The sequence below is a fragment of the Leopardus geoffroyi genome, chromosome D3 (assembly GCF_018350155.1).
Source record: "Leopardus geoffroyi isolate Oge1 chromosome D3, O.geoffroyi_Oge1_pat1.0, whole genome shotgun sequence".
In the NCBI taxonomy this organism is placed as follows: domain Eukaryota; kingdom Metazoa; phylum Chordata; class Mammalia; order Carnivora; family Felidae; genus Leopardus; species Leopardus geoffroyi.
Window position 1 is genome coordinate 8,165,900 of NC_059339.1, and position 25,569 is coordinate 8,191,468.

General features: G+C 47.4%; 2 protein-coding genes across 7 annotated transcripts in view; one reads left to right on the top strand and one right to left on the bottom strand.

Annotated features, from left to right (window-relative positions):
* The window catches only part of CAMKK2 (calcium/calmodulin dependent protein kinase kinase 2), a 48,334-nt gene extending 43,937 nt beyond the window's left edge, over positions 1–4,397 (top strand). For 4 of the 5 annotated variants that reach the window (XM_045458761.1, XM_045458763.1, XM_045458762.1 and 1 more), the window contains one exon: positions 1,295–4,397. In XM_045458761.1, coding sequence (XP_045314717.1) covers positions 1,295–1,459 — 165 coding nt within the window. In that variant the 3' untranslated portion in view covers positions 1,460–4,397. The remainder of the gene's footprint in view (positions 1–1,294) is intronic. The other variant, XM_045458764.1, reaches the window with a different exon arrangement.
* A 2,025-nt stretch (positions 4,398–6,422) lies between these two features.
* On the bottom strand, positions 6,423–25,567 carry P2RX4 (purinergic receptor P2X 4). Of its 2 annotated transcripts, XM_045458766.1 has the most exons (12): positions 25,291–25,567; positions 20,610–20,757; positions 15,948–16,019; positions 15,784–15,856; positions 15,273–15,369; positions 11,324–11,404; positions 11,080–11,221; positions 10,844–10,980; positions 8,197–8,290; positions 7,970–8,035; positions 7,537–7,632; positions 6,423–6,968 (listed from the first exon to the last, which is right to left on the bottom strand). In XM_045458766.1, the coding sequence occupies exons 1-12, from the start codon at positions 25,422–25,424 to the stop codon at positions 6,942–6,944; spliced, it is 1,167 nt and encodes a 388-aa protein (XP_045314722.1). In that variant the 5' UTR covers positions 25,425–25,567; the 3' UTR covers positions 6,423–6,941. The 2 variants fall into 2 exon arrangements, with proteins under 2 accessions (XP_045314722.1, XP_045314723.1); XM_045458767.1 differs by lacking the exon at positions 7,970–8,035 and having other exon boundaries at positions 25,291–25,530.
* Positions 25,568–25,569: the final 2 nt, after the last annotated feature.

The window sequence follows — 25,569 nt, forward strand, 5'->3', positions numbered from 1 at the left end:
TGGACTCAACCAGCCAGGTCTTTTTCTTCTCAACCTTAAGTGTTAGGGTTGACCTCCCATCTGTGTGCAAGTCTGTCATTCGTTATTTTCAGTGAGCTCAAAATCACAAGATACCAACAGACTGAGATTGGCCCAGAGGGTTTTAGTTCCCCTTTATTCCCTCACCTGCAGTCCCAGTAGCACCTGGGCATTACCTGCTCTTGCCCTCAGCCTGCTGGTGGGATGTTTTGATTGTCCAGATGACCCAGCACTCAAGTTCATAGGGCTTATTCAGGTGTTGGAGGCCTGGGGCCCAAGGCCTGCAGCCGACCATCTGCACTAAAAGACAGCTGGACCAAGCAGTGCTTCTACGGCAGAAGTGAAGGACCTGATTTGACATCTAGTTACCGCTTTCTTCCCTGGAGATTTGACCCCCTCTTCTGTGGCAGAAACATAAAAAGCCAATGAGCTTGCCTTTTAAACAAAGAGATGTTTCTTCCTAGGAATGTACAGACATCACGCTTTTCTCTTCCCTTGTGCAGGGACAGAGTTTCCCTCCTGGCCAGGGACATACAGCAGATGTTAGTTAGTCCAATGTGGCAAGCCCAATGGCTTCCCTTAGATGGGGCTGTCATCTCTTGCTGGTGGCAAGGGATTCAGCCTTCTCCTCAGGGATTTTTGTTCCCAGCTCCCATAACAGCCCAGTCTGTCCCCCGGACAGGTCTAGCTTCAGGATATGGGCTCTCAGGGACACAGGGATGCCTTTCCTCCTTGGTCTCTTCTGCTCTGATCACTCACATCACCAAGGGAGGGGCCTTCTTTCCATCCAAGGTGTCTCTTGGGCCTGTGTGCGGGGGGCAGTTCTCTTGACCACCATTTGCAGACATATGCAGGTTGGCCTGCTTGCTGCCCCTCAAGAAGCTCACCTTCAGGTGACTGAAGACTCTTCAATCTTAGCGTAAAGAAATAAGGTTGAGGTGGGGTGGGGGACCCATCAAGATCTCTAAAAAAACCCCGTGAACAGGCCCCAAAGCTGGCGGCACACTACTCACTTGGGATGATTTGAGGTGTTACAGGGATAGGTTCGCATCTATTTTTATATAGTTCCTTTCTATTTTTAGCAAATGATGCTGCTTTTCCATTCACAGAGGGGGTTACAGAGTCTCCTTTGAAACTTTTATATAGGCAGGAAAAGGGGAGAGCATCTAGAAGGAAAAGCCAAGTCAATGACGTTCCAGGTGGTGTGGGAACGTGGGAGACGCTGGTCAGGCCACGGCAGCCTTGCCTTAACGTGGGTTTTCTGTTCGGTGAGCAGGAAGCAAGGCAGCGAAGACAGCCTCCGGGGCCCCGACCCGCCCCCCGTGGGGGAGGAGGAAGTGCTCTTGTGAAAGGCGGTCCCCGCGCCGAGAGTTGGGGGGCCCCGGCCCCCGGCCCCCGCGCACGCATGCATCCTCTGCGGCCCGACGAGGCGATGGAGTAGCTGCCCGGACGCGCGACCTCGCATGCAGGCTGCACCCTGCGTTTCCATAGCAGCATGTCCTACGGAAACCCAGCACGTGTGTAGAGCCTTGACCGTCATCTCTGGTGTTTGTTTTTTTTTTTTCCTTCCTTTGTTGTTTTAAAGGGGACAAAAAAAAAAAAGACTTGACTCCATGACATCGACCTTGGCCGCTGGCTGGCTGAACGGGCAGGTGTGAGGAGTTGCAGACCCAAAGCCACATGCATTTTGGGACAATTGCTTTTTAAAACGTTTTTATGCCAAAAATCTTTCATTGTGAACTCAGAACCATGTCAGATATACCAAGTGAATGTGTGGGGTTTGAAAATCATGAAAAACTGGCAGAAAACTCTGGCGGTGTGGGCTGAGACCACAGAGTTAGTTGCTGCGTTTGAAAGGGAGAGGAAGAGGGGGTGTGATTCCTCCTACAAACCCTGAAACCCCCGAACTCCAAGCCAGTTGGCACCTTCCAGGACTGTGGACTCACGGAGTCAGGGCAGGGCCAGCCCTCAGTAGCTGCAGGGAGCTTCGATGCAACTTATTTGTAAGAAGGACTTTAAATTTTTTTATGGGTGGAATTGTAGTCAGGAAAAGGGAAAGGGCTTGAAGCTTAATTGCTTCACAAAGGGGGATTTTTCCACCCCCAGAAGGGTAGTCTGTGCTTGTTTGGGGAGGGGGGAAAGGGTTCACCTAAAGGACTGATGGTCACAGCAGGTTTCTGAAATAGTTAACTGAGCTCTGGTAAATCTCTTGTTAAATTACAAAAACTTCAGGGTGAAATCCTACACTTCCATGTACATTACATGGCTTAAGAGTAAACAAAATATTTTCAATTCTCTAACAAGACTGAACTCTAGAGTAGTTCAGGGGTCATTTCGAGCTTCCAGGATATGTTCCCCGGCTTCAGGCATGTTAGATCCCAATTAGAGCCTCTGCCTGTATATTAGCAGTTTAGCTTGTTGGTAACTTGTGTATTCTAGAGACGCCAAGGTTCTGTTTTCTTAAATACTAGCTGATTGTTGTAGTCCGTGAAACACTTAGTTTCTGGGGGGCCAGTTATGAAATACTTTGATTCTCATCCTGACAGGCAAAGTTCTATTAGGATCTACCCAATCACTCTGGGGCACCCTTTTAGAGAAGATTGTTGACACCCAGAGCAGTCCTCAGGGTCCACGAGGACCAGGGCTTGGCACAGGGAGTTCTGTTTTGTAGCCAGAAGTCCAGAGAGAAAAGGTTTACCTTTTTGACTTCCAACTAATACTGGGAACTTTCATTGCTATTCAAGTGCAACTTTTTCCAGAGCCAGACATGGGTGAGTGTGAAGTTCAAGGCGGAGGGAAACTAGAAGGCCTTTGCCCTGGGAAATTCCCAGTGCTTTGTGGACTCTGGCTTGGGGGAAATAGCGTCAGTAACTGGGTCCAGAGGCCATGCTTTTCTGTAGTTTCTGTCTGATCATTATTGGTAGGAGGACTTCTTGGAGAGAGACAGTGAAGCAAGGCTTTCCTGCCCTTGCCTGGTTTATTCACGGAACCTGAGTGTTACTGGCTTCCACAGATCTTCGTAAGCTCTTGAGTGTCATTTATTTAGCCAGACTTTTCTTGATATCTTGCAAACGATACAGAATTAGGGAATGCTGGTTTCTAAGAGCAAAGGACACCCATCAGATGAAGGGTTGTCTGGCCTGCTTACTTTCTTTTTTGTAACCTGGTACTTCCTCTCGCATTCCTGCGCTTGTTTATATATATGGGCAACACCCCTTCTGGGAGCAGATGGGGTCTGGTTAGTTTGCAGTAAGCACCTTGCGTTAGTTAAAGTCACCCTGTCCTAGGTCCCAGCCTGTCTGTGTGGACTCTGGCCTGGCCGAGTGGCTTGCCCAGGGAGGGCGGGCAGCATGTGGAGCTTCTGCGTTCTAGAACTTCTGTGTTTATACAGCTGCATCAGGCAAGACTGTTTCTTCCACCATGAAACTCCCCATGTCGGATTTCCTCCTATGGGTAATGCCGGCTGTTTAGGCGGGTGGGTGGGGGGGAGGCCCGTATTCATAACTTTTTTTTTTTTTTTTTTTTCGAAGAATCACCAAAGAAAGCTGTGGGAAGGAATCACTACCCCCAGAAAGTATAAGCAGAGGGCCGTACCATAAAGTGTAGAGCTACCATTCTCTCAGAGCACAAACATTGATTTTTCAGAAGCCGGCTCTGTCAGGAAAGGGGAGAAGCTGTCACGGGCAGCTTTTCTAGCTGAGCCAAAGGATGCCCTATCAGTTTCTTCCATTGCTGGCTCATCCGTGGGACCAATTTGGTATAAGCAACCTGGGCCCTTGTGCTAGTTCTTGCTCCTTCTTCCTCTGCCCTGCTCCACGGCCCCCGTCTCTTCCGCAGGCTTACCAGGGGCTCGCAGAAAGCCTTAGCTAGCCCTCATTGGCTCTGGGGGCTGGAGAGGCTGGCTTCCCAGGGTCTGGCCTTTCCTGTGAGTTAGGGCTCCCATCCTAAAAGCCCTTTTGGAACAAGGAGGCGAATACCTGAGCATTTGGACACACAGGCTCAACCTATTGCTCTCACTCATCTTCCAAAGGGGAGCTTTGCGTTGCTGGGCGAGGAAGAACCATGACCTCCACTTGCTTCCAAGGTGCTAGGGAATGTTTCCAGGTCGTCGGTTCCCATCCTCTTCACAGCTTTATGGGCCGAGTTCTGTGGGACTGCTGAGTTTTCTATTCTGTGTTTGATTTAATGCCCGATGCTTCTGTTTTATTCCTGATCCTTTCTACTATGCATTTTCCTTTTATCAGGTGTACAAAGTTAAATACTGTGTATTTATCACTTAAAAAGTACATGAACTTAAGAGAAAAATAAGCCTTTGGTGTTTTTTCCACAGATGTTTAAGCTTCTCTGTAAACTTGAAATAAACAGCAAAATGGTGCAAAGCCTGGGCCTTTGGGGGATATTTTTGTTGGTTGTTGTTTACAGGTGTCTCTAGGACATCGTCTTTATGGGTGTTTTCCTTCCTTAGGCTATGAGATCAAATGCCCAAGCCAGGGCTAATGTGTTCAGCATTACATTATTCATGCCCAGTATAACCATCTCCTAGTATCCCGCTACTGAAAGTGTGGTCCCCGGGCCAGGAGCATCCGCATCTCCTGAGAGTGCTTTGGAAATGCAAATTCCCAGGCCCCACTTAAACAAGATACCCGGGTGACTCGTGTGCACGCTAAAGTCTGAGAAGTACTGCTCTAGCAGGCTAGATTCTCCCAGTGGAGACGAACCAGATAAACAGCTCTGGGAGCCGCATTAATTGCACACGGAACACTGTCCTGTGAGCAGGCAGGTTACAGGACACATCACCCCGCGAGGTAGGTATTTAGCCCGTTTTATGGATCATCACCTGTAAACTGAGGCTCAGAAATTTACTTAAGTCTGTTGTCTGAAGGCTCTTTGTCAGCAAATTCAGCGTTCTACAGAACCTGGACAGTTGCCAGTTTTCGTGGTGTCTGGAGACTGTTTCAGAACTGATGCTTCCTCCAGACTAGAGGCTGGGGGTTCCCTGTACTCCAAACGTGAAGTGAGCCCAGAGCATTGCTTCACTGGCTTTGAACCTCGGTTTTCTGTTATGAAGGAATGGCAGATAAGTTCTGAAAACTTCCTGTTCTATTGCTGCAGAACTGTGATTATTGGAATATGGGTCTTTAAGAGCAGGTGTTCCTATTCAAAGACCCCACTGAGAATCTGATGAAAGCTAAAAACAATGCACACAGGTGCATCCCTTTGCTGAGTTTTAAGGGTTCCTGAGACTCCTGAAAGTCCATCCACACGTGTAAGGTGAAGCAGCAGCACCAGGGAGTGCCAGCACGTGGGAATATAGCTGAATACAAGATGCCTGGTGAGTAAAATAAGCAATCCCTCCCCACCCTTCACCCCAGCTGGCTGTAGCGTTCCATCTGAGCCGAGGCCGAAAGAAGTGGCCCCCAGTCCAGAAACTCCGTTCTTAGCCTGCGAGATGAGAAGCCATCCCTAAAACGTCCACTTCCATTTGATCCACGTGTTCAGGCAGGCGTTGTTTTCAAAGAGGCAGCACGAACCAGAGCTTTTTATTCAAAGGGGTTCGGTAAATTCCCCCCCCCCCCCGCCCCCAAAGCAAGAAAAGCCCAGGTTTTATGCAGCAGAAGCAGGCACTTCTAAAATAAACGTTCCCTTCAGTACTTGGAAATGAATTCGTGATGGGGGGAGGGGCAAGCAGCTTTCTTTAAGGAGATCCTGAAGACTCCATGCAGAATTAAGTCGGTGTGAAGGCGAAGCTAGAAATAACTTCATTAACATTTCAAACAAGGTAGGTGTAGGTGGTGCTGCTTGTGGTTGGAGACTTCTGGAAAGCAAATGGGGAGGGGACAGGATAAGCCATGTTCTTGTTACTTAAGATTGTATCCCCCATAGTGCAGGACCACAATTTTATGTAAAAAAAACACAAGCACATGTAAGACTAGTCACCACACGGGGGCACCTGGGTGGCTCAGCCGGTTAAATGTCCGACCTCAGCTCAGGGCATGATCTCACGGTTTGTGAGTTCGAGCCCCTCGTCATGCTCTGTGCTGACAGCTCAGAGCCTGGAGCCTGCTTCAGATTCTGTGTCTCCCTCTCTCTCTGCCCTTCCCCTGCTTATGCTCTGTCTCTCTCTGTCTCAAAAATAAATAAAAACATTAAAAAAAAAAAAAAAAAGACTAGTCACCACAGGACAAAATCTTGTAAATTCTGTAGGAACACAGCCTTACAAATATCAAGATGCCGAGGCCTTCAAGAGAAGGTCGAAGTCGGGGAAGATGCCTAAAGCCCCAACAACAGACTGTTTCAGGAAGCTTTTTCTGAACATGAGCTGTGAGCTGTGACAACAAATGGGTTTAGTGGTCAAAGTAAAAGGGAAGAGAGGAAAGTTCTAGTTCATGCTATGAGAACAAAGATTGAGAAAATCGTTTTAATGTTTGGTCCTCGATCACCTCGACATGCCTCTTCTCAAGGAGAGGTGCTAACTCTGTCCCATGACAGTATGGATCGGGGGGAGGAAGAGTGGACCGGGTGACCAAGAGCCAGTGACCACACCCAGGTGTCCTTCCTTCCCTTATAAAGTGCTTGAACAGAGCTGCTGGGCCCCAGCTGGACCGGTCCCGCAGTGGCCTGGAGACTGGAGCCCCTGAGGAAGGCTGGTCCTGAAGGAGGCCCTGTCCAGCAGCGGCAGTGGGGCCAGAGCCCTTAGGCCAGAGGTCGCCCCAACAACCCCACGTTGAGGTGACCCACTGTGCAGGGTGGTTTACTACACACGCCCTACACACAAAACACGGGAGCAGCTGGGCAACCATGAAGTTCTTGTGCAGTGGAGATGGACTCAGAATCTAGAACTTTCTCTGGGGTGACAATGGCAGCCTTTTCTCCCTCCTCGCTGTGCTCTGATGAGGGCTGTGGGGAGCCCAGGTGTGGAGGCATCACTGGTCCATCTCACTGCCAAGCCCCTGGAAAGAAAGGTATGCTTATCGTTGACTGATACGCTTCTGGATAGATGTATAGACACCATGGGCTGCCCATAGGCAAGCCTGGGCCACTTGGGGCAGGCGAGAGCCAGGCACTCACCCTGAGAACTTTGGGCAGCCCTTCCCAACTGTACATACTCAGCTTAGCCCGGTGCATGGGTTCTCAAAAAGCATGGTACCCAACCCCTCTTGCTATGTGAGGCAAGTTTAAGGAGTGTGTGGACATAGATTTTGTCATAATATTCATGATTATAAGTAACCTGAGATGTCACTAATTAAAATGAGGCTAGATTTTACAGAGTGAGCCCGTTTGAAGAAAAGTATGAAGTGAATACTAGTACAGATGGTCTAGAAATGGAGCGGAGGATGAGGGTAGTGAGCAGTGTGCTGCTGCCTGGGGTGACCACATGTCTAAGGAGTGCCACCTTTGTACCCGGGTCTCCCCCCAGATGGCCCAGCACCCCAGGTGCTCACCACTGGCACAAAAAAGAGGCGGAGGCGGCAAGGTGCTTGGACCTTCCTGCCTGCTGGAGGTCAGGAGGCGGCCTACCTGCTCGTAATCCTCCACATACTTGTATTTCTTCTCCCGGTAGTAGTATCTTTTCTTCATGCAGTAGAGGACTATGACGTCACACAGCACTGTCGCCTGAGTGCAGCACAGGGCGAGAAAGAGCGAGCCAGGATGCTTCAGCCCCTGTTATTCTATGCATGCCCCTTCCCACAAAGCCTGGAATCTTTCAAGGATAGAAAGGGCAAGGCTCCACCTCTCAGGAGAAGGCAAGGCCCCGAGGGCCATGGTCTTGGAGAAGGGAAGGGGAGGTGGGGTTGGGGGCAAGGGCAAGAAACTTGGAGGGTCGATTCCAGAAACAAGTGTCAAGGGGAGGAACCAGGATGCCAGTGGAGGGTCTCACCTCACTGTGCTAACTACTGCTGAGGAGGGCGGGCAGCTGGGGGGGGGGGGAGGGGCGGTCTAAGTCACTCACCACCCCTAAGAGCGCCAAACCCGAGCCAATGTTGATCATGGTGGGAATGATGTCAAATTTCCCAGCCTACAAATGACAGAAGAAAAGGACAAAGTTGTGAGAGAGGTGGGCAAGAGCAGATAAGAGGTGGGGAGAGGGCCCATGGACCCTGGCGAACCCAGAAGCCCAGGGTTCAGAACTCGGAAGCTCTGAACCAGAGCCCCGAGAGAAGCCGGCAGCCAGGCTACCTTTCCGAACACTATGATGTCGAAGCGGATGCCGTAGGCCTTGATGAGCGTGCGGTGCTCGGCGCCAGTCGGGTCACTGTAGTACTTGGCAAACCTAGGGAAAGGGGGACATCAGAGCAGAAATCCCGAGGCCCTCGGGAGCCGGCACTGCCTGCTGGACAGACGATACCTGAGCACCTCAGGGCCTCTCCCGGCTAATGTGGGTCGTGCAGGATGTGGGCTGGGCTGTTGGCAGGAGGATGCCAGGGCCCTTGGGGCACCAGAACTACTCTATCATCACTGTCCCCTCCTACGGTGGAGCTGTAACCTCACACTCTGAACCTCCTCCTTGACACAGCAGAACCACCTGCCTCTCTCAAGGAGATCCTGGTCACCGACAGCATGTGGCCGGCCAGCAGCTAGCCCTAGGACTGCCTTGTGGGTAGGGGCATGGAGGTGGCCATGAAACTCCACAAAACTCACAGAATCAGTGCTGGACATTTTTTTTTTAAAGAACTACTGACCCATTGATGGATAAATGAGTAAATAAAATGTGGTATATCCACATAATGGAATATTCTTTGGCCATAAAGAGAGATAAAGTAATGATAAATGTACAATATGGATGAACCTTGGAAAAAAAACATGCTGAGTGAAAGAAGCCAGTCACAGAAATCCATATAGTGTGTGATTCCATTTATGCAAATCCAGAGAGAAAGGAAGCAGATGGTGGTTGACAGGGAGTGAGGTAGATGGGAAGATACAGGTGATGGCCGAAGGGGTTTCCCACTGAGGGGATGAAAATGTTCTAAAATTACGCTGAGAGTGCTACAACTCTGTGAATGAACTAAAAATGATGGAATCCCACACTTTACATGGATGAAGAGTGTTGTGTAAACTATATCTCAATAAAGCCATTAAAAAAAACATACACATGGGGGAATGGTGGTAGTGGGGGGTCTGTTGAGCCATGATGCCATTTGCTGCCCGTGTTACACATATAGCACGTTGATTCAGAGAAGCCTAAACTCTTGGCCCATGATTGGTCTGGCCCACAACCTCTATGTCATGGTCAGGCCTGGGGAATTCAGGTGGGGCCTGGCGCTAGTGGAGGTCAGGGGATGGGTGTCTTTCTGGTGACGGTTCCCATCGGCTTCTCTCTGTTCTGAGGTTCTGACCCAAGCTTGAGGTTTTTCCACAATGGTTTCTAAACTGTGTAACAGTAGAGACAGCAACACAAATCTAATTCCTTTACTAGGGAAAAAAAATCCAAGTATCTGCCCTAGTATCAGTGAGTCAGGTGGTTCAAAATGATAGCTGACTGTAATTCTGGAGGTTTCTGTGATCCCGTATTGGCTTGCACACGTCACCACTAGAGGGAGACAAGTGCAACACAAAAGCACCTCAGACCTATTCAGGTGGCCCCTTGTGGGGATGCTTTTTTTGAGTGGCAAAATGCGTGAGAGATGCCACAAAGGGCACACAACAATGTACGCGGCTACGGGTCTGGTTGCCTCAGGAAACGTGACCCTGGGCCCCTGGTCCTCCCATCAGATTACCAGCTGTACCGGGCTGAACACTGTCACCCAAGATTCGAATCCACCTGGAACATGTGAATGGGAAAAGGAAATAGGAAAATAGGGTCTTTGCAGCTGGAATTAGTTGAGATGAGGTCGACTGGATTAGGGTGGACTTTGATTCAATATGACTGGTGACCTTGTAAGAAGAGAGGACACATAGGGATGCGCACAGAGGGAAGGCTGTGTGACAACAGCGGCAGAGGTGGGAGTGATGAGTCTATGAGCCAAGGAACACTGGGGAGCCCCCAGAACCTGGAAAAGGCAAAAAAAGGTAGCTGGCCTTGCTGACATCTTGATTTGGGGACTTTGGCCTCCACATCCATGAGAGAATAACTTCCTGTTGTTTCAAGCCACCCACCTTGTGTTATTTGTTGTGGCAGTCCCAGGACACGAATACTTGGTACTTTCGGTAGGGAAGTACCAGCCAAGGCCTTTCCTGAGGCTTAAGCCTGTATCTCCTGCACCCTGGGCATTCCAAAGGCAGACTTGGGTCTTTGAGAAACTAATTCCTGGGTCAGGCCCCAGAGGTCTTCAGACTGGAGGATCACAAGCTCACCCACTCCTCAAAATCAGTGAGCAGGGGTCCTAGGAGGCTGGCCCAAGGGAGCTCAAGCAGCCAGCCTCTCTGGGCTACTCTGAAAATTGTATCAACATGATTTTTTTTATGTTTATTTTTGAGACAGAGACAGAGTTTGAGCAGGGGAGGGGCAGAGAGAGAGGGAGACACAGAATCTGAAGCGGGCTCCAGGCTCCGAGCTGTCAGCACAGAGCGTGACGGAGGGCTTGATCTCAACAGACTGCAAAATCATGACTTGAGCTGAAGTCGGACTCTTAACCGACTGAGCCACCCAGGTGCCCCTCAACATGATTTCTGAAGTAAGAAGGGGCACAGGAGGCTCTCATGGGCCAGGATACTGTGGGCACAAGATCTACTAGGAACACTCTGGTACATACCTCTCCACCTGCCCTCAGAGGCTGCCTGAGTGCTGGTCTTTGGTGGGCACGGACGCCCCCACTGGGGAGTGATCCAGGCATTGTCGCCCCCCACCCGCCAACACAAGAGAACCAGGCCCCAAGCTCACACCTACCTGAAATTGTAGCCGGGGGACACATTGTGGTCCACATCCCGGGTGTCCAGGCGGCGGAAGGAGTACCTGGGCAAGCAGAGGGAGGCGGTTCTGTCCAGGTTGCAATCCCAGTTGATCTGGATACCCATGATACCTCCCTGCAGGTTGTGAGCAGAGACAGCAAGCTTTCCTCGGGGCCCATTCTAGAACAAGATGCGTTAAAGGCTGTGTCAGAAAAGCCAGGGGCCTCTGCCTACCTCAATGGCCATGTCCTGGAAGCTGTGCCCTGCATTCTCCACTATTTTGCCAAGACGGAATATGGGGCAGAAGGGATCTGTTATGGCGTCATAAATGCACGATTTGAGGTAGGTAGTGGTGATGTTGGGAAGAATATTCCTCCTAAAGTCAGGAGGAAGCAGAAATGAAGTAAGGGAAACCTCAAAGAGGAGCCAGAAGTTGCTCTAAGACACTGGTGAACTCACACAGCTGGCCACCACTTACTTGCTGAAATTAAATTTGGGATACCAGATGTTGTTCTTAACCAGAAGAGTGAAGTTTTCTGCAGCCTTTAAAAAAGCAGGTCTGAAAAAGATAACGTAACAAGTTGTTAATAAAAGTACAAGTAGATGTGTGCTCTCCTCCTTATGTAATATTTTTAAAAAGCACAGACACGTGTCCTACAATGTCATTTGGTCAAGAAAAAACATGATAACCTCTCGAGCATTTTCTACCGTTCTCTGCATAAACACTAGGTTAACAGAGGAGGGTAAACTAAACCTTTCCTTTTCTTCCTGTCATGCCTCTTGCCGAAGGCAGTGGGCATTTAAGAGTTTGAGGAATAGCTAAGGAGAAAGGATGCCTGGTAGCTTCCCTTGAAATTATTCAGCCTGCAGCCGGTTTCGGGGTTTCAGGGTTTCAGAGTGAGCGCATCTCACTCAGGTGCCCTCGGGAATGCTCAACAGATCTGGTTTTACAAGTCCAAGCAAAGGTGAATTCACCAACAGGGTGGATCCTGATCTCATCGCAAAAGTACACAAAAATCACGTGTCTGCTGGCACTTTCTTCTTGGAAGTGCCACATCAGCTCCTGGCTAACAGGTACAGGGTAAATCTGTCTCCAAGGGGACCCCGCTTCTTTGGTGCGTCTCTACAGAATCCAGTGCTGGGGGCAGACATCTCTGTGGGGAAGGGTGGAGAGGAGGGGGCAGGGGAGGCTTCCCTGATCCAGGTGGAATATTTGAGTTTATAAACAGTATCCATAGTCTTCTTAACCCTGAGACAGAAGCAAGTCCACACAGCAAAGACAGCTGAACCTGTCACCACTGATGCCAAGAAAGGCCTCGACCAAGGTACTTCTCTCAGGGCTTCAAGTTCCCACATCCCTGTATCAAGAGGGATGGATTATATTAGGGTTTTTCAAACTATTGCCATTCTCTATACCATAGCTTTCCCCCCACATCTGTCTAACTCATATGTAAAACTTTTAAGATTAACTGTTTATTTTTTTAATGTTTTAAAAAATTTAATGAATTAATTTTATTTTAGAGAGAGAGAGCACACAAGTGGGGGAGAGGAGCAGAAGGAAGGAAGAGAGAGAGAAAGAGAGAAAGAGAGAAAGAGAAAGAGAATGAATGAGAATCCCAAGCAAGATCCATGCCTAGTGCAGAGCCCGATGCAGGGCACGATCCCAGGATTCTGGGGTCATGACCCAAGCTAAAATCAAGAATCAGTTGCCCACGGGGCGCCTGGGTGGCGCAGTCGGTTAAGTGCCCGACTTCAGCCAGGTCACGATCTCGCGGTCCGTGAGTTCGAGCCCCGCGTCAGGCTCTGGGCTGATGGCTCAGAGCCTGGAGCCTGTTTCCGATTCTGTGTCTCCCTCTCTCTCTGCCCCTCCCCCGTTCATGCTCTGTCTCTCTCTGTCCCAAAAAAATAAATAAAAAAAAACAAAAAAAACCCAAAAAACAAACAAACAAACAAAAAAAAGAATCAGTTGCCCAACTGACTGAGCCATCCAGGTGCCCCTAACTCACAGTTTAAAAAAAAAAAAATGCAGGTGTAATCCACACAATATAAAGTTAACCATTTTAAAGTGTTAATTCAGTGGCATTAAATACATTCACAATGTTGTGCAACTATCACACATCTAGTTCTAGAACATTTTCATCACCCCAAAGAGAAACTTTGTACCCATTAAGCACTAGTATCTATTCCCCCCACCCCCACGCCCTACCCTACCCCCTGCCTTTGGGAACCACTAATCTACTTTTTGTCTCTCCAAATTTGTCTACTCTGGACATTTTATATAAACAGATTCATACAGTATGTGGCCTTTTGTGTCTGGCTTCTTTCACTTAGCACCATGTTTTCTAGGTTCATTCACATTGTAGCATCTAACGTTTCATTCTCTTTTTATGGCTGTGTCCTATTCCTTTGCATGGATGGACTGTAATCTGTTTATCTCTTTCTCTGATGGACATTTGTGTTGTTCCTGCCTTTAGGATCAACTGACTGTTTTTTACTGACATTCATTTTGAAATGAAACTTTCCATCATGACCATAAGAAATATCATTTGCCCCAAGTCAGAGGTCATTGTTCAAATAATATAATCATATCAAAACAGTATTACTAAAAGTTGTAGTTAAGGGGCACCTGGGGGGGCTCAGTCAGTTAAGCGTCCAACTCTTGATTTTGGCTCAGGTCATGAGATGGAGCCCTATGTCAGGCTCCGTGCCTAGAGTGAAGCCTGCTTGGAGTTCGTTCGTTCATTCTCATTCTCTCTCTCTCTCTCTGCCCCCCACCCCCACCGCCCTTCTCCCCTGCTTACACTATCTCTCTCTCTCTCTCTCTCTCAAAAAAAAAAAAAAAAAAAAAAAAAAAAAAGTTCTACTTAATATTACTGTTTGCCCAAGGTGCTGAATCTGGGGATTGTAATTTATGAGAAATGGAAATCAGCAAGTTCTAAAAGACACCCCAAACCAGGATTTCCTCCTTGATATAAGCTTAGAGGCTGAATAAGAATGGGAATGTCCTTCTCTTCATGTGACTCATGTTATTTCATGTTATCAGTGTATACTTAAAAATCATCCTCCACTCGATTAGATACATAACAGTGCTGTCCAATGAAAATATACTGAGACACAAATACAAGCCACCGTGCAATTTCAAGTGTCTAGTAGTCACATTAAAAAGTAAAAATAACAAGTGCAACTAACTTTTCTATAATAACCCAATATATCTGAAGTATTATTTCACCAGGTAAACACAAAGTATCATATATATATATATATGTATATAGTATCATATATATAATATATATACATATAATTTGTTTCCCTTAACGTCTTCAGGCTCTGGAGTACATTTTACACTGAGCATTTTGTTTGGTTCCAGACACCTTTTGAGTGCTCGACAGCCACCCATGGCCAGTAGCACGGTGTTAGGGAGCACAGCTCCATAAGACCCTTTGCAGCTCAAAAATGCTAGGATTCATTTTCTTTTAGTATTTCCTTCCCTAGCCTGAGCTGCTGCCCTCGGCAATCTTGCAATCGGCACCTCTCAGCCGTTTCTTCCGTTGCAGTGTACCCCAGATGAGGTTAACGTGGCTGGCTCCCTGCCAGGCTTATCCAGGCCTCCGTCTGAACTCTGGGTCAGGAAGGCTGGAGTTGCAAGCAATTCTGAGAGCGTTACCTCTGACCCACCCAATCAAAGTGAGCAAATTACTATTGGGAAGAATGTTATTCTAGGGCAGCCCTGAGCCTGCTCTCCTTTATAAAACACACTACAGTGGACACTAATTATTTTCCTGCCCAGCATCTGTTCCCTTCTTTTCTGGTAATGATCCCCCAATTTCCTTTGGAAGCCACACCTCTCTACTCTCAGGCTATGTGATTTGGGTGGGAATGACTGCGCCCTAGCTCCAGAGGTGGGCAGGTGACCCAGGCCTGAGCTGATAAGCAAAATCCATGCCTCAGCTACAGTGATGGGTGGAGGGATGTGGCTGAAAATGTGATGATGGACAGGTCTAGAATCTTTATGGACAACCGGGCTGGGAGACTTGGGAGAATATAAGCCCAGAGATGCCTCCTAGGACTACACCACAGTCCTGCAAATGAAGCCAATATGGGGGAAGCAGAGTCAAAAGGTGGAAACTCTGAAGCTGTCCTTTGAGTCCCAGGTCTAGTCGTGCTGGGCTCTTCATAGTTAGCTGGACAGTAAACTGCCCCTGCCATGTGTGTGTCCTGCTTGAGGCACCGAGAACTGTTTCCTGTTACTTGCAACTGACAAAGTCCAAACATAGAAATAAATCATCTGCGCTCTTCTCGCAAGTGACAAATGCTGTGGCCCACCTTGCCGTTGGTCCCGGCCCTGGGGAAGCCTGATTCCACAAAGACACCAAGAGTACAACACACAGGCTTAACTCCCCTGCCGCCTTCCCTTGGGCAGGACTCACTCAGGCACATGTGTGTCATCTTCCACTGGACACCAGGCTGCCACCTCGCACGTCTTCACGGTCTCATTGAACAGCACGCATCTTCCTGTTGCAATTCCTGCAGGGGCAAGGGGCACCTATTTTCTACTTTTGCAAGGGAGAGAAGGGGAAGCACTGCCATAACATCCTGTGCAATTGATCTTGAGCTGTTCCAGTTACAGGCTTTATACAGTTTCCACAAATTAGAGGAAAACAGTTGCCTGAGTCCAGCAGCAAGGCTAGGGTGATGGCACAGGACAAGATCTGGGGTGGCCTCTGGAGTATGGGTAACAGGTGAATGTCGAGAAGATCCTAAGAGCCTAATCGGTACACCAGGCTCACCCAAGGTCATATGAAGGACTGGGGAATGTAGGGGATTTCTTCGTCCCGAACATCTCTCTGGGAGAGAAGCCCCACAGGGGAGGCAGTCTGGTCAGGAGCTGCCTTCCCCACGCTAAATGTCTACAGTGGGGTCACAGCCACGTGCTCATACCGTTGCTGTGGGTGCCTGAAGAGCCAGCAGCACAGTTGGCATCAGATTTACACACAGTGGTCTTATCTGGAAGCTGGAAAAAGAAGAAAGAGTGAAGACAAATTCCATGTAGTCAGTCAGGTGGGGGAGAGGGGCCTGAGGCTCTTTCCGGAGAAGCTGCCTACCTCAGGACAGAGGCCCTGGGTCTGGTTGACGGTGGTGATCATGTTGGTCATGATGAAGAGGGAGTTCTCCTCCTGCAGAGGGGGAAAGGGGGGAGAGAGCACCACTGTGTTACCTTCAGAGGAGTCAGGCCAAGCCATAAAGAAAGCCAGGTGTTCATTTAATAGGACAGTACCTTTCACTTCTCCCATATGTCATGCAGAAAACATTTTAAAAACTGATCTTTTGGGGCACCTGGGATTAAGCCACCGACTTCAGCTCAGGTCATGATTTCATGGCTCGTGAGTTCAAGCCCCGCATCAGGCTCTCTGCTGTCAGCATAGAGACTGCTTCAGATCCTCTGTCCCCCGCCCTCCCAACTCTCTGCCCCTCCCCCCTGGGTGCACTCTCCTTCTTTCTCCCTCTCTCTCAAAAATAAACACTAAACATTAAAGAAACAAAAACAAAAAACAACCCTGATCTTTTTTTTTTTTTATATCTTGTTCTCTGAGAGTTTACAAGCTAACTGAAGACGGGATTCAAGTAAATACTTGTACCACAATCCCCCCTTATCTGCAAGGGGATAACGTTCCAAGACCCCTGGGGGATGCCTGAAAATGCAGATAGTACCCAACCCTCCATATACTGTGTTTTTTCCAATGCAGACATACCTATGATAAAGTTAAATTTTAAATTAGACATAGTAAGGGGCACCTGGGTGGTTCAGTCAGTTAGGTGTCCAACTTCGGCTTGGGTCATGATCTCATGGCTTGTGAGTTTGAGCCCCACGTCGGGCTCTGTGCTGACAGCTCAGAGCCTGGACTCTGCTTCGGATTCTGTGTCTCCCTCTCTCTCTGCCCCACACCTGCTTGCACTCTGTGTGTGTGTCTCTCTCTCTCTCTCTCAAAAATAAACATTTAAAAAATAAATAAATAAATTAGACACAGTAAGAGATTAACAACAATAACTAATACTAAATAGGACAATTATAATAGTATACTATAATAAAAGGTATGTGAATTTAGTCTCTCTCTCTCTCAAAATACCTTACTGTACTGTACTCACCCTTCTTTGGGTGATGATAAATTGCCTATGTGAAGACATGAAGTGAGTGAATGTTTGAAGCATTGCACTGCTACTGACTTGAGGTTATGTCAGGAGCACCATCTGCTTCCAGACTACGGCTGACCATGGGTAACTGAAACTGTGGACGGGCGGGGTGGGGTGGGGGGGCTACTGTTTATATGTGTTCGTGGCAGAATTGTTCATAGTGACCCAGAGGTGGAAACACCCCAAGTATCTATTGACAGATGAATGGATAAACAGATTGTGGTTATCTATACCTACGTGTGTACCTACAATGGAATATGACTCGGCCATAAAGAGGAATGAAGCACTGAAACAGGATACAACTGGGTGAACCTCAAAAACATGATGCTAAGTCAAAGAAGCCAGACACAAAAGGCCACATATTTTATGATTCTATGAAATTTCCATAGAGCCAGAAGGTAGGTGAGTGGGTGTCTCAGAGGCAGGGGTAAAGTGGAGGGTAGGATGAGCAGTGACTGCTTAATGGGTATGGGGTCTCCTCTTGGGGTGATGAAAATGTTCTGGAACTAGAAGGAAGTTATAGGTGCATAATATCATGAAAGTACTAAATGCCATGGAATTTTTCAATCTGAAATAGCTAATATTATGACATGTGAATTTCACCTCAGTGGAAAAAAATGTCTATAATCTGAAGTGGTTCCTTAATAAAGCTTGGCTTGTTAAGGGAAAAGAGCCAAAAAGTGCTCAAGACATCCTCTGCCAAACAGATTACCTCAGAGGTACAAAAACGCAAGGCCACCAAAGTCCCCAAATTTGGCTCGTTTTCTTTCCTAGCTGAAATTAAAATAAATAAATAAAACATTCTAGAGAAGATCAAATCAGGGTCAGCAACTGATACTTCTCCATTTGAGAAGGTTGTTTTTTCCTCCCAGGAATGTGCCAAAAGGTTGATTTACAGTTTCTGGAGAGGGAGCACCTGGGTGGCTCAGTCGGTTGAGCATCCAACTCTTTTTTTTTTTCCCAATGTTTATTTCTGAGAGAGAGACAGAGCACAAGTTGGGGAGAGGCAGAGAGAGAAGGAGACACAGAATCCAAAGCAGGCTCCAGGTTCTGAGCTGTCAGCACAGAGTCTGACACGGGGCTCGAACTCACATACTGTGAGACCATGACCTGAGCCACAGTCAGACGCTTAACTGACTGAGCCACCCAGGTGCCCCAAGCATCCAACTCTTTTTTTTTTTTAATTTTTTAAAAATGTTTTTATTAATTTTTGAGACAGAGACAGAGCATGAGCAGGGGAGGGGCAGAGAGAGAAGGAGACACAGAATCTGAAGCAGGCTCCAGGCTCTGAGCTGTCAGCACAGAGCCTGACGCGGGGCTCGAACTCACAGACTGCGAGATCATGACCTGAGCTGAAGCTGGACGCTTAACCGACTGAGCCACCCAGGCACCCCCCACCAAGCATGCAACTCTTGATTTTGGCTCAGGTCATGATCTTGCAGTTTGTGGGTTCAAGCTCCACGCTGATAGTGCAGAGCCTGTTTGGGATTCTTTCTCTTTCTGCCCCTTCCCCGGCCAAAATAAATAAATAAAACATAAAAAAAAAAAGATCAATATTTATTTATTTATTTATTTATTTATTTATTTATTTATTTTTATTTATTTTTTTCAACGTTTATTTATTTTTGGGACAGAGAGAGACAGAGCATGAACGGGGGAGGGGCAGAGAGAGAGGGAGACACAGAATCGGAAAGAGGCTCCAGGCTCCGAGCCATCAGCCCAGAGCCTGATGCGGGGCTCAAACTCACGGACCGCGAGATCGTGACCTGGCTGAAGTCGGGCGCTTAACCGACTGCGCCACCCAGGCGCCCCAAAAGATCAATATTTAGAAAACAAAAGTTTCTAGAGAACAATTCACAGGGGATGAGACTGAAGAATTGCTACGGACCTTCCAACATAAGGAATAAAAGATGTCCAAAAATCCTAGTTGGACCTCCCCCTTACTGAACACTGGCATTCACTGGTAAAATGAACACTGGTAAAATGAAATACCAGAAGCTTTCTGTCAGTGTTTCGTACTCTGTGGAAGAGTGGAGTCAGTACCGGGAGCCATCTGGAGGATCAGGGTAACTCAGGGATCAAAATGTCTGTAGACCTCTCCACCCCCAGGTCTGACAAGGTGTTGGAAGCTCTGGGAATAGCTAGCATCTTCCAAAGAAAGATCCAGAACAAGCCAAGTTGGGAGACAAGGAAATGTCTGGAGGAAGCATGAGGATGTGGCATGACGCCCAAGGCTCTCCTGGCTTTTTTTTGTTTGATTTTTTTTAAGAGAGAGATGGAACATGAGGGAGCTCAGGCAGGGGAGGGGCAGAGAGAAAGAGGGAGACGCACAATCCGAAGCAGGCTGACAGCTCAGAGCCCGATGTGGTGCTCGAACTCAATAACCATGAGATCATAACCTGAGCGTAAGTCGGAAACTTAACTGACTGAGCCATCCGGGCACCCCTATTTCTTATCTACTTTAAGCTCAGGGAAACTTCAGTCTGGAGATGAGCACTGCAAACAAATGTTTGTGGTCCATCCGCAAAGAAGCAGAGGGCATTGTGCAAGCTCATGAAGAGAGAGCACTGTGGGGCTCACGCAGCCCCCAGCCCAGAGTTGAGCTGGAAGGCAGAGCAGTTGCCTATTCCTTTCCACTGAGGGGCAGAAGCGGTGGGTCCATGGTCTTCCTTGGCCCCAGTAAACAGACTGGGTATGATGGTCCCCATGGTTTCACAGGAAGCAGAGGTCTCTCTTTTGACACAGATGCATGCCAACAGGACCACCTGCCTTCAGCAAACTATGAATCCGCTGTTCCATTTGACCTTCATTGCTCATTAGCTTTGGTATTCTCTGGGCACCCCACAAAACCCTTCTCTTGAGAAGTCGGGGGTGGGGGGAGGGAAATGAAGAAAGAGAGTTTCTCAATTCCTTGCTTAGCTCTGAGCCAGGAGCTGATAGCTTATTTGCATTTAGCCACCCCAGGACCCTAGCATATAAGGCATCTGGAGGGATATGTCAGGGTCTGGCCATGGACCACAGCCATTATCATGGCTAAAGACAGTTAATACTTAACTTGGAGCTGTGTCAATTAACAGACTGGATACTAGGGTGCTGTATCACTTTCTTCCCTTACCTTTATTACTGATAAAATCCTATACGGGCATGTCTGTTTCCTTCTGGTTTGGCTTTGGTCTTGAACTGCTGATAAACTTTTTACACTGTCTGCAAAGGTTTACCTTGTGGATTTACAACAATAAAGCAAATACAAAGTGTGGAATGGTGGTATTTCCACCTGAATTTTTCCCAGGATTTAAAACATTTGCTTCTCTACCTTTCAGGGCCTGAGACAGGCCGAGTTGTCTGTGTTTAAGCCAACCATGATTTAGAGCTGAAGCAACCTAGCTGGTTGAATATTATTTATTTGACCCCAAGCCAGAAAGGGATCTGCCTGTGTTGCTTTCTTGGACCAAGAAAATCAGTCTGGGCATCAGTGATGTTAGAACTCGGCGAATCATTAATCAAGAGCGCAAAGTCAGTAAAGGGAAAGGAGCTAATGAGAAGCTTTAGCGTTAGAAGCCATGGTGGGAGCATACCTGAGCTGGAATCACATAGTCCGCCACATCCCAGACCCGGAATCCAAGTGTAGAAGTGTTGGTTACAGTCACGCCTTTGGCTTTGGTAGTAACGGAGCTGACCACAGAGTCCATTTCCTGGTAGCCTTTTTCCCACACAAACACCCACCTACAAAATAAAACACTCCTCTTAAATTGCCATTAGGATTCAGTGACTTTGAATTGATACTAGGGAGTCTCTGATAGCCAGAGGCTGACAGTACAACATTAACTAATTATGCAAATTTGCAAAACTGTTTAACTTGGGGGGCTCTGCAAAATGGGCATATAGAACATAAATCACAGGGTGGTTTGTGGGAGATAAATGAGATGATGTAGGTAAAGCCCTTAGCACAGTGATCAGCACAAAGAAAGTACTCAATGAATGTCTTTATTTGACATTCAAATATCTATAGTTGAGCACTTTCAATGCACTATGACCTGCAGAATCTCCAAAGCAATTATAAAAATTATGATAATAGTTACCATCTGGGTGTTTTCTAATCCAAGGTGCTAATCTAAGCTCTATATATTTATTAACTAATTTAATCCTAACCACTTTATAACCAGATATTATTCTCTATTTATTTTAAAATTTATTCTCTATTTATCTTAAAGTTTATTTATTTATTTTGAGAGAGTGAGAGTGTGTGCATGCATGAGCAGAGGAGCAGAGAGAGAGGGAGAGAGAGAATCCCAAGCAGCCTCCGCACGTGGGGCTCTATCCCACGAACTGGGAGATTGTGACCCGAGCCAAAATCAAAAGTCAGACACTTAACCGACTGAGCCACCCAGGCACCCCTATTATTCTCTATTTTTACAGAGGAGGAAACTAAGACAGAGAGAGGTTAAGTCATTTGCCCAAGGTCACACAGTTAGTGAATGACAAAGTGAGGATCTGAACTCAAGTCTTTTGCCTCTGAAGCCTCTTTTCTTGTCCTGTATGCTATACTCCCTCCAGAAAAGAGAATCTCACTGTTAAAGCAACTTTTTATATTAGTTTCATACTTTTTCTCCAAGAATTCAGGTCCCATGTATGCTTCTCTTCTCTGGGGAGAATTGAGGGTGTTGCAACCAGCTTGAATAATTAAAGGAGGGCCTGGGTGGCTCAGCCATTTAAGCGTTGACTTTGGTTAGGTCATGATCTCATGGTTCATGAGGTCAAGCCCCACATCAGGCTCTGCACTGACAGTTCGAAGCCTGCTTGGGATTCTCTCTCTCTCCCTCTCTCTGCCTCTTCCCCATCTGTATTCTCATTCTCTCTCTCTCTCTCCCTCTCAAATAAATAAACTTAGGGGCGCCCAGGTGGCTTGGTCAGTTAAGCGTCCGACTTCAGCTCAGGTCATGATCTCACGGTCTGTGAGTTCAAGCCCCGCGTCGGGCTCTGTGCTGACAGCTCAGAGCCTGGAGCCTGTTTCAGATTCTGTGTCTCCCTCTCTCTCTGCTCCTCCCCTGTTCATGCTCTGTCTCTCTCAGTCTCAAAAATAAATAAACGTTAAAAAAAAAAATAAATAAATAAATAAAATAAACTTAAAAAAAATCTAAAGGCATTAGCACACAGTGGTTAGGACACTGGAACCTAGACTGAAGTCAGTGATCATGGTTCATTTCTAAGCTCTACCTTCACTAGGCATAACTTTGGCCTTTCTCTGTGCCTCAGTTTTTCCTATCAATAACACGGGAATGATAATAGGACTTCATAGGATAGTTGTGAGGTTAAATAAGTTAATGCATGTCAAATGTTTAGAACAATGTTTGTGTTGCCATCAAAAGGCTAAAATTGGCCATGATGGGAGGATTTACACCATGGAAGTTGGCTAATACTACAAATGAGAACTCCTTTCCACCAGAGCTGTTATTAAACACCTACCAGCGACCATTATTGTTATTTTTTCTAGAATCAAGAAATGCTAGCATCCCTCTCCTCTCCTTATAAGCTCTAGCTGCTAAGACTCCAAAAAATCACTGGCTTTGGTTATTTATGGGTTTGTCTGGTCTGAGCAGTCTCCAAATTCATTGTCCAACCTAGAGGTAGGCTTTTCCCCAAACAAGTCCTTTTCTTCAAGTGTTCTAGGAATTTAGCTGCAATATAAGCTTTCATTTAATGCTACTGAGACACACAAGCTTATTTTACCACAGAGTACAGTGAGTTGCTAAATCAGAGACACATGGTTTCACACGAATCACTATGTGATTAACTACTGCCTCATCATGTGATAGATGACAGAATCAGATAACTGAGAAATCCATGTCCAGTCTAAGATGAATTGGCTTAGGAAGCTAAGAAATGAGTTAAAAAAAAAAAAAAAGGAAAAAGAAAAGAAAAAAAAAAAGAAAAATGCCTTTAATTTCCTGAGTCGGTTTTGATCATAGAAGATGGAAAAGCAAAGCATTTACTGCTTTATAAATCCTCATGATCAAGGTAGCACACACTCTATGGGAACCTTGGAAAGCTGTGCTACCCAACAGAAATAGAACACAAGCTACATATGTAATGTAATTTCTAACAGCCATGTTAAAAAAGTAAAAAGTGTGGGACCCAAGGAATTTTACAAAAATCCCCTACCCCTGGACAAGCAGAGCAAGACTAACTCCGTTTTGTGCTACACCCACCATCTCATGTATAACCCCCACATGACCTACTTATTGCTTAAGACATTCCCCCACCCTAGTCAAGCCGCTGAGCACACCCTTACTGGGAACCGGCTCATTTAGGAATGTGGAACCCCTAACCGCCAAATAATGTAAACCCCGCCTTTTGCTCGCCAAACTTGCGCGCCAATTCTGACCAGAGTGATAGGCTAGTTCAAACAGTTACTATGGGGTAAATTGTAATTCAATTGGCCACCTGCATGTGGACTGACATGAATATGCAACTTTCTGTGTGTGTTACAATCTCATTGGCCACTGGCCCCTATAAAACTGCTACCCCTCTTAACCTAGGGGTCCAAGTCCCTGCTCCCCTGTGTCGGGTATACTTGGGCCCAAGCTCGAGCTTGCAAATAAACCCTCGTGCGTTTGCATCGGTATCGGCTCCTTGGTGGTCTCTCGGAAATCAGGGGGTTTACAAAAGAAAAACAGGTAAAATTAATTATAATGATATATTTTATGTTACCCAATATATCCAAAATATTTTATCATGTTATCAATGTAAGATGTATTAATTTGATAGTTCACATCTTTATGGGCAGCTATAGACACTTTCTGTAGTCTAGAACTTTACAGATACCCTAAGATAGATTTAAACTAATCCTCCCTTGAGGATTGAAAGCCAAGAGGAAAAAGCTGAGAGCTTTTGATTCTAAGTGCTTCCGGTCCAATCCAGCAATGTGAGTTTACTTAACCAGTTAGAAGCAGGTCTCAAAATTTAAGGTGCATCAACAATCACTGGGGGGCAAGGAGTTACTGGTGGTGGTATGTAATAAGACTTAATAAATCCAAACCTGGGAGTGGGCCAGGTGGTTCTGATGTAGAGCCCATATATGGGAAACCATTTTATTGAACCCTGTCAGTGCTTACTGCTGCTCAGCTGACAGCTGTTAGAAGCCATACCTAACAGCCAGATCATGTGAATTCCCAACAGCGGTGTTAACAGATTCCAAGCCCCGCTCCAGGGTGGGGGATCTGTTACTTTTATACAGTTCCTCAGGTGAATCTTTCACAATCAGGTAGGTTTAGAAAACACTAGGACATTGGTTCTCAAACTTTGCTGCACATCAGAATCACGCTGGGAGTCAGTCATACTCCGTAGCAATGAAATCAGGTCTGGGGATGGGAGTCAGCAATCTGTATTTTTAAAAGGTTCCCAAAAGGTTCTAATGTGCAGCTGGGAACCACTGCATTAAGCCTTTCAAGAAAAGGAATGCCAGAGTAAGATAACATGTCAGCTCAGCAGCTGTAGACGCTGTAACACCCAGGTGGACCTTGAAAGTGGGCCCAATTGGTAAGTTAATTTCTACCTCCTCTTTGAGTTTCATTAAATTGTAATGGATGCATTCAATTAAAATTAAGCACTTGGTGAGACTAGAAGGTGGCAGAGCATATGGAAGCATAAAAAGGGAGCACAGAGAATGATGAGGCTAAGTAAAGTACTTATACCAAAAACCCAACCACTTCACAAAACAAAGGAACTGAAATGCTAAAATGCTTTTTAGAAGTGTGACCTCTTCACTCTCTTGGGTTACCACACGGTACTTAAAGGAAAGGACCGGAAGCCACAGACCCAAAAGGAACCAAATGGAAATCCCAAGTCTTGTTCTCTGTCAGCTGATCATTAGAACGGGAAGTGAAGTGCAAAGAGTGAGCCATTTAGGACAAAGCACCCCCGCCGCCAAAGGACAACACGGAGCAAGTCAGAGAACAAGAAGCAGGAAGGATGAAGGTCTAGCCAGGCTTTGCCCTGAAAACACAACATCAAAGCAGTCTCCTGACTCAGAGCCCGGTCCCCCGGTGGCCAGGGTCCGGGGAGGGGTGTGTCACCCGTCTCGGGTCGCGCCCCAACCCCCCCTCGCGGACAGCACCTGGAGGCCGCTCGAGGGGCTCACCGGGTGACCTAGGCCAGGAGGAGCAGGTGCACGGGCGGGACGCAGAAGGGGAGTTTCCGGCCGTCACGACACTCCTGACCCCGGGACCCCTCGGGGACAGCACCTGCGGTCGCGCTCACCCGATGACGTAGGCTAGGATGAGCACCTGCACGGCCCGGTTCATGAGCCCCACTTTACGGCTGCGGATGAGCACGATGCGCGGCGTGTCGTACTCGAACAGGAAGGCGGCCAGCGCCGCGCAGCAGCCCGCCATGGCCCGCGTTGGCTGCCGTCCCGCAGCCCCAGCTCGGCGCTCTGGGCCCGGCCGCCCGGCCCGCCGCTTCGTATCCGCGCGGGAGCCCCGCCCAGGCCTCCGGGAGCCCGCGGCGCCGCCACGCGCGAGGCAGGGCCCGGAAGGA